Source organism: Psammomys obesus, unplaced genomic scaffold (genome assembly GCF_907164565.1).
Source record: "Psammomys obesus unplaced genomic scaffold, mPsaObe1.curated_primary_1811, whole genome shotgun sequence".
NCBI classification, from domain to species: Eukaryota; Metazoa; Chordata; class Mammalia; order Rodentia; family Muridae; genus Psammomys; species Psammomys obesus.
The window spans coordinates 3,469,547-3,478,351 of NW_026589447.1; the positions used below are offsets into that span (position 1 = coordinate 3,469,547).

General features: G+C 42.8%; 1 protein-coding gene across 1 annotated transcript in view; it reads right to left on the reverse strand.

Annotated features, from left to right (window-relative positions):
* Ar (androgen receptor) overlaps nucleotides 1–8,380 on the reverse strand; it is a 205,251-nt gene extending 196,871 nt beyond the window's left edge. The window contains exon 1 of the mRNA XM_055605085.1: nucleotides 5,829–8,380. Coding sequence (XP_055461060.1) covers nucleotides 5,829–7,396 — 1,568 coding nt within the window. The 5' untranslated portion in view covers nucleotides 7,397–8,380. The remainder of the gene's footprint in view (nucleotides 1–5,828) is intronic.
* Nucleotides 8,381–8,805: the final 425 nt, after the last annotated feature.

The window sequence follows — 8,805 nt, forward strand, 5'->3', positions numbered from 1 at the left end:
TAAAATAAAAGTTATAAAAATAAATGTTAACAAGATATGGAGAAAATTGTGTGTTCATATAATGCTGCTTGGGTTCAAAAGTAGTGTGGACACTTTTGAAAACAGCTTTGCAGAGTCTTATAAAACTTAAAACATAGGTTTCATATGGCATAGTATTTCCACTACCAATTATTTTCACAAAATATTTAAAAATATTGTGCATGGGGGATGGAGGTATGACTTCATGTTTAAAAGCACTTGGTACTATTGCAGAGGACCCTGGTTTGTTTTTTAACAACCACATGGTTGCTCACAATGATCCATAATTTCAGTTCCAGGTTATCAGACGGCCCTGGCATAAATGTGGTACATATTCAAACAGGTCCACAAATCATTCGTATACATAAAACAATATACACAAATCTAAATTTTAAAAAATGTATGTGAATGTTTTGGGCAATAATAGTAATGCTCAAAAGATGGAGACAACCATAATTTCCAGAAACTGACAAAATATGGCATAATCTACAAAATAAAAAAAAATTCACCCATGAAAAAATAATGAAGCATTTGCTATGTGATTTAACATGATTGAACCTGGGAAACATTATATGAAATAATCTAGTCAGAAAAAAACTAGTTTTGTATCGTTCTATTTAGATGAAATGGCAGAATGAATAAATCCGTACAGACTAAGAGCAAATTTATGGTATATCAGAGTTGAGATTGGGTAGAAGAGTGACAGCTACCAAACATATAAATTTTTGAGGGAGTGAGTAAAATGTTCTAAAATTGATTCTGACATTAGATACATAAACTCAGAATGTACCAGTGCATTTTACATAGGTGAATTCTATGGATTGTGAATTATGTCTCAATTAAACTGTTGCTAACAAAATAGAACTCTGATACTACATGATCTAAATTGGCAATATTCTCTATTGACCAATATCACTTTAATGCTATATATTTATCTGAGTGAGCATTCACAACCCTGACGTGTCTGGCAGATTGGCAGCAATCAGTGTGAAAGAGAAGAGCAGCATCATTCATGAGTTTGCAAACCATAATTTGTAACCCCTCAGCTCTATGACGCAGACACTAAATGTAGCCCCTTATTGATTAAAAATATAAAACATTAGAACCAGGTGAGACTCTTGCAGAAGCTTTATATTCTGCTTCATAGAGGTTTCCCCAAGTGGTCAACAGGTGTACAAAATGTAACGTTTTAATATTCTTACTAATGGCAAGGGAGTTAACATAATATTAAGTACCTTACTGGACCACTTGAAGTAATTTTAGTATTAACGAATAAACTTGAAAATACTGTATATGCATAAAATGTACAATTTTCTTATATACCACGAAGGACGGCAAATCATTATTTAAAAGTCAACGTTGTTAGGATAAAGAGAACTCAGCATAAATGAATATCATAGAACTTGATGAAATGCTGACAGGGAAACTGAAGTTGAATGATTTGCTTACAATTTTTCTTTGTTTACCAATGATCATTTGAATGTAGCCTGAGCACCCTCATGTGAAACTAGCACTGACCTAGACATACAGAATAGATGAATAGATACAGATCCAGACAGAATTTTTGGGAAAGGGAGAGTATAGCTATTCTCAGTATCTTAGAGAAGATCATTAATCTTCTCCAAGAGGAGAGGAAAATAAGCAGAGATAGGCTGTGTATATAGCTCACTGCAGAGGGTTCTGGATTCAAACCCTAGTTCTGCAAGACAGGCAAACAGACAGACACACAGACACAAACACACACATACACATGCACACGTGCAGTAGGGGACAAAATACTTCACTAAAACATCAAATCACATAAGCTATATCCCACAACTTCCTCAGCAATTGTTGAACCTGGCTCTTACCTTAAGGTAAAAAGTCTTGCTATGCAGCTATTTATTTTACAGTTCCCTACTGTTGTCTAGTCTTAAGAGTAGTGCTGGTTTCATCTGATCTGTTACTTGCCAGATTTTCACTAAAGAGATTCTTTAGAGGCATGCCACAGAGATAATGAGGAAAAAAAAAAAAAACAAGAAATAGAAAGAGGAGTCTATATTTCAGTATCAACAGAATGAAGGGGGAGGAATAAAAGAAAATCAGGCATAGGCAGCATTTGAGGAAGCTGCAGACAAAGAGAAAATGTGTTGGGGCTTGAGGAACGATTTTTTTTCACTCCCTTACCAAAAAAATTTAATATTTTTTGTCTTCTTATTATTTTCAGTGTCATAAGTTCAGATCTGATTATAAATTAAGCCTCTTGCTTTGTCCCACAACATCTGCATTCCGTTCCTTACTAAAACAGAGCTCCAAATAAAATTAATGGTCTCTATATAACCATAAGTAATAGTAGTAGAAGCAGTAGTAGCAATAGTAGGACTAGTAGTAGTAGAAATTATAACAATAAGGAAAAACACTCAACAACAGCAAAAAACTAAATATGCCACCAAATTCAATATATCATTTCCAAGTATCAGTTCAATGAATGAAACTCTAATGAAGTAAAATAACAATTCCAGGAAAACACCGAAAATCAACCATACAATTGGAAAGTTCTAAGCTGCATAGAAAGTGTTTTCTACTGATGATACCAAGCATAGGACAGCCCTGCCATAGCTGCATATTGTGGCTACTTACAAATGGGTGCCAACTGACTTGGCTATTTGATGTTCGGGTTTGGATGACTGAGACCCAGGAAGAACTCAGGAGGAGTTCCTCCCAGGAGGAACAAACTATGTGTTTGCTAACTATAGAGAACAGAGACTTCTTCTCAATATACTGATCCTAAAAGCCTACAGACAGAAATTATCCCTTGATCCTAAAGCCAAATTTTGCTTTACAAAACATGCAAACTACTCCTTATATGATAACTGGAAAAAAATGCTTGGTAACTAGGCAGGAGAGTGGAGATTAAATGAGAATTGATAAAATGTCGTACTTAGAAAAAATAAATAAAAGCAGGACTTGTCAATGCCAAAGGACTAGTAAAATAATGCCTCATGTGAAGGCTGGAACAAACACACAAAAAAATATTAATTTCTACTCTGCAATTGAGTAATTTCTCTAAGCCCCAACTCAAATTTTTCTATGGGCTCTCTAGGGCTCTAATTTGTAAGAATCCATGTTTACCACAGTATTGTGCTGCAAAGTTGTAGTCTTGTTTGCTCTCCATGAGAAAACAGCTCCATAAAATATCATCAGGCTTGCAAACAAGACCCATTACTTTTATTTTTTCTTTCCGTTCAAACCATATGCTAAACTAACTAAAAGAAAAGAGAGAGAGAAAAGGGAAACCTTCATCCTCTCCTTTCTTCTCAGTAGAAATGTTGCTGGTGTATGACTTAAGAGTTACTACTGCTGCAGTTAGTAAACCTAAAAAAATTTTTTTCCCATGTAACTAATATTCAGACCACACACAATTGAAAAAGGTTACAAGAAACTTCCAGGATTTTGAGATTGTAAACTCAAAATCAGCACACAATGCATATCATCCAGAGGGAATGAGCTCTGGGCTTTGGGCTTGCCTTTGAAAACCCTTTGCTTTTCATCCAATTATGCTAGCACAGTAAGGGGAAACAAAAGAAAGTCAGAAAATATTTCCATTTTAAACGTTGGTTGCATTCTGGTGAGATCAGTTAATTAATTTTCAACAAAATGATTCAAATGGGTTTCTAGATCCTAGAAATGGAATTATTCAGCTTACTTACACAGGGACTTCATTGACTACCTAAATTCTCAGTAATTTCAAGTGTCAATGAAGCTTCAGATCATCTTAATAGAGAAGGGACCCCTGCCATTAGGAACTGAGATAAAATCAGAATGCTCACTACAGGAATGCTAAGAAGTATTATTTATTCACTTGGCAGAAAGTCATACTGGATTTTCAAAAATGTATCTTCTAAAAGAAACACAGAGAACTACTACTTTCCTTCTTGTTATATGAGCAAATTGGGGTGAGATATCCAGAATACGGGTGGCTCAAGTGGCTAGGCTTAGCATCTTGCTAGGTTAAGAAGCACTTTAGACATTCCCACAAGAAGAAAAGTTTGTAGTAAAAGAGGAACTCCGTTCTCTAGTTGACAACCCTAGAAAAAAATTAACTATACCGAGTAAATCTATTCTCATAAAACGAAGACCTTTTATCCCACAGTAAATCCATCACAGAAATAAACACTCTAACTTAATTGTAAAAGATTTAATGATATGAAATGAATCTTTGAAAATCCTGTAAGACAAACCTTAAAAGCCAAATAGAATATAAACTACGATAAGAAACAGTTTCTTCAACAACTTAGAAAAGAGTATTTTATGAAAACCTATCATCCCATTTTCATTTTTGGACACTGTCCTAACAACTAAGAACAATAAAAGACCACAAATTGTTAGAATTAAGACACCAATATTATGGTACATCTAACAAAGAAATTTGGGCTGTGTGTGGGGGGGATCACAAATGAAAAAAAAAAAACATTTAAGGAACAAACATAAATTCATGGAGAACATGACCACCTCAGGAAAACCAAGCCCAGGCATTAATTACTCAGTCAACACTCTGTCTTATCAGATGAAAAGATAATCTTAATTTTTAGGGAAAAACGTTTCAACTACTCTCTAAGAAGCTCAAGAAGTAGTAGTAAATACTTTTAATAAGGCGAATATTGCTCACCATTTCTCTCCTGTCCTAATTAGAACTGTGAGGCAACATTATGGTTCGTAGGTCACTGACAGTTCTTACTCAATTTGTTAGTACTAGCAACTCATGTTCTAAAATAAAAATATGTCCTTAAAAATGAAAAATGTAACGAGGTGCCTTTCTGCTTCCTCCCCAGTATAAATTTCTGAGCACACTCAAGTAGCAGGACATGTTTACTGTTTTGTTTTGTTTTGTTTGCAAGACTTGTGAGTCAAACTCAAACCTGATTAAATTATTCATTTACAATACATTCTTTTCTTTACAGATCTAATGCAAACACCAAGTAGAGACTTCAGATGTGTTCTAATCTACAAAAAGAAAACACGTTTCAAGAGAAAACTGGCCCAAACAATTACTCCCAACAAATCAACCAATGCTGAGAAATTTATAAGAGCAAAGTTTGACCGGTGTTTACCATGAAAGTAACCCCATCTACCTGCTCTAAATGTACCGTGTTGGATTCCCCAAGCTGACCTCTAACTAGGGAGTAAGTCCCTGCAACAAACTACACTCCTTCACACGGGAGCCCCTAAGCAACCAGCGGTGGCTTTTTGCCTCCCCCCTCTCTTTATTATCTCTCTTTGAAGGATGAGGGCCGAAATCAGGTTTTGCCTTTATTTTCCTTTCTTTAATGCCAAGATCATTCAGGGAATGGAAGGTAAATACTAACAGACCCATATACAAGAAACTGCCAACATTTCTGTGTTTTTAGGACTTTGAGAAAAGGAGGAGGGGAAAAAAACTGTAAAAGGCTTCTGGCGTCATTTCTGAAAATGACCCATTCAGTTGCATTCACATTTGGAACCCATAGAACGTGGAATATCAGAAAGATCTTAATTTAGTAGTTTAGGAGGCTGGGAGGATTGTAGGAGAAACTAAAAGGGCACACATTAGCACCCCAAAGCAAAGCGTAGCAAAGACTCCCTGGGCTTAGGTGAAACACTTCACAAGAAGGCAGTCCCCAGGAGGGTTCCAGATGTAGGACAGCCTTTCCTACAGATCTGTACTGAGTTGTTTTAGGATCCCTCAGAATGTGCTCTTGGACAGGAATACCTAGATCTTCTAAAAATGCAAATTGCTGCTCTGTGCTCTTGGTCAAAAGGCGGCATTTTTTTTTTTTTTAGGAGAAACTTACCGCATATCCCCGTAAGGTCCGGAGTAGTTCTCCATCCAAGGTCCCATTTCACTTTTGACGCAACTGGGCCCGGGATAGGGTACTCTGTTCACAACTCCACCGGGGTACCACATTTCGGAAGCAGAGAAGTCACTTTCCTGGCTTGCCAGCCCCTGAGGGGGCCGAGTGTAGCTATAGGGGGCTACAGGCCCGGCCTCACTTGGGCTGTTGCTGCCGCCACCGCCTCCCTGCCCATATAATTGGCCTTCTTCAGCAGTGAAGAGGGTGTGCCAGGAAGAAGAGGAGGTGACTGGGGTCGATCCAGTGCTGGGTCCGGCTACACTCCCCCCATGTAGGCTAGCCAAGTCGCCATAGCGGCAATGAGCCGCCGCCGCCGCCGCAGCCCAGGCATTGCCATAGTCCAGCGGGTTCTCCAGCTTGATGCGGGCGTGTGGATGGGTAGGGGGCTGGGGGTGCGGCGGCCCGGACAGAGCCAGCGGAAAGTTGTAGTAGTCGCGATTCTGGTATGCTGCTGCCTCTTCCACTGCTCCAGACTTATACAGAGACAGAGTGGACGGGATCTCAAGTGTCCCAGTGCTACCTGCTTCACTGCTGCCAGAGCAGCCCAGGCTCTCACCTTCCAACCCTTTGGCGTAACCTCCCTTGAAAGAGGAATACTCAGCCGTCTCTTCAGTGCCTTTGCCGGGGCCTTCGTCCAGGGAAAGACCTTTGCATTCGGCCAGTGGCGCGCAAGGAGTGGGACGCACAGCGGGCGGACCTCCCAGGAGCGAAGCGTACATGCAGTCTCCCCGAAGCTGTTCCCCTGGACTCAGATGTTCCAGTGCTTCCACACCCAATCCCATGGACACAGACACTGCTTTACACAACTCCTTGGCACTGTCAGATATGGTCGAATTGCCCCCTAGGTAACTCTCCTTGGAGGAAGAGGGAACCCCAGTGGCCTCCCTTGCTCTCGCGCTATTGCCGCTGCCTTGGGATATTACCTCCTGCTGCTGTTGTTGCTGTTGCTGCTGCTGTTGCTGCTGCTGCTGTTGCTGCTGTTGCTGAAGAAGTTGCATGGTGCTAGCCTCGCTCAGGATGTCTTTAATGTCGGCGGAGCAGCTGCCTAAGCCTGGGAAAGTGGGGCCCAGCAGGGACAACGTGGATGGGGCAGCTGAGTCATCCTCATCTGGAGGAGCTGGTGGCTGCTGCGGCAGCCCCTTGCCAGGAGCTGTGGCAGCCCCAGGCTCTGGGAGGCAACCACTCTCAGGGTGGCCCTCTGAGGCTGACTGCTGCTGTGAAGGCTGCTGTTCCTCCTCCAGGGCCAGGTAGCCTGTAGGGCCTCTGATGTGGGCTTGGGGAGAGCCATCCTCACCGTGCTGCTGCTGCTGCTGCCGCCTCCTGGGGCTAGTCTCCTGCCTCTGCTGTAAACAGGCTCCCGGAGGTGCTATGCTAGAGGCCTCAGGGTGCCTAGGACGAGGGTTCTGGATCGCTTCGCGCACATTCTGGAACAGATTCTGGAAAGCTCCTCGATAGGTCTTGGACGGGGGTCGCGGGTAGACCCTTCCTAAACCTAACTGCACCTCCATCCTTTAGCTTCTCTGTATCGTCCACCGAATTCTCTTCTCCTGCCTCCTTGTCTCTTGCTATGAAGAGTTCTACTGACTGATGATGTAGTAGCTGCAGCTAGCTGCCCACCTGCGGGAAGATCTGGGAAAGAAAAAACTTGCAGGAGGGGGAAAACGCGCCCAGATAGCCTCAAAGTCTCCTATAAAGGAAGGCACGCGCAACACAAGATCTACTCTGCTAGTTTCACAGTTTGTCCCTAAATACTTGAAGAACTGATTAAAAGATGCTCAAAGCTTGACGGGGTGGGGGCGGGGGAGGAAAATCCTCTGCCTTCCACATTCAATGTACACTGAAGCAGGTGCAAATACGAATTGAGCTATTTTCTTTAGCTTTTGTTTTGCTTTCGACTACTGAAGCCCTGACTGCCTCTTCATCTTTTGATTTCTAGCTCCACACACAGGGTGAGGGGCTGACAAGAGGAGGTGCAGGAGGAGAACCTGGAATCTGGGACTCTCCAGGCGTGCTGTTGCTCCTTAGTCTCTGGGCTTCCAAAAGCGTTCCTTGCAATGTGCAACAAGCTTGCCTGCTTTCAGCCAAAGGGAGTTACCTCTGTCCAAACTGGCTGGCAAAGCTTGGGGTGTCGGGGAGAGGGTTGGCCAGGAAGCCTGCCTAGTCAGCTCCTGGAGAGGGGACCCGGGAGGGGGTAGGGGGTAAAAGGGAGAAGGACAAAGGCAGCCTTAGTCCTACCCGACACTTTCTTCGCTTCCTCTGAGTCTCCCGCAGCTTTTAGAAACTTCACCGAAGAGGAAAAGGGCAGCTCCGAGGAGGCGGCTTAGAAGCCGCAGCGCTGCAACAGGCGTGGGCTGTAGCTGTGCTGGGGCTGGCGTTGTGCGTCCCTTCAGCTTCTGTATAGCACTGGGGTGGCTAGCTCAGTCTTTTCCCCTCTGATGTCCTCTCAGCCTCCAGGTTTACTCTGGACCCTCTGGTTCTCCCAGCAGGCTGGCTCCCAGGGATCTCCCAGCGGGCGCTGGGCGGTGGAAAGCAAATGCAACAGTTTGCGAGTCCGTCCCGCCCCCGCGGGCCGGCCTCCCTGCCTTCCCACCTCCTTTCTCTCTCCCCTCCCCTGCCGTCTCCTCCCCTTTCCTTTTCTCTCCTCCCCTTGCGCTGGGCTGGGTGGCTTTAGAGAAAGAAGTACTGGATTAGTATGGGTGAAGGTTGGAATTACTCTCTGTAGCCTCTGAGGACCCCTCTTCTTTAAATATCCCTTGTTCTTCGGAACCAGGCTCCAGAGCAGAAGCTTTAACTTGGAGCGATTTTTAACACACAAGTCTAAGGGCTTTTCAGAAGACTACCACAGGCCAGATTTCATTCCTAAACACATTCCCAAAACAGAATTTTTGGAGATGGGAGAGGGAGGAAGGGGCACTAG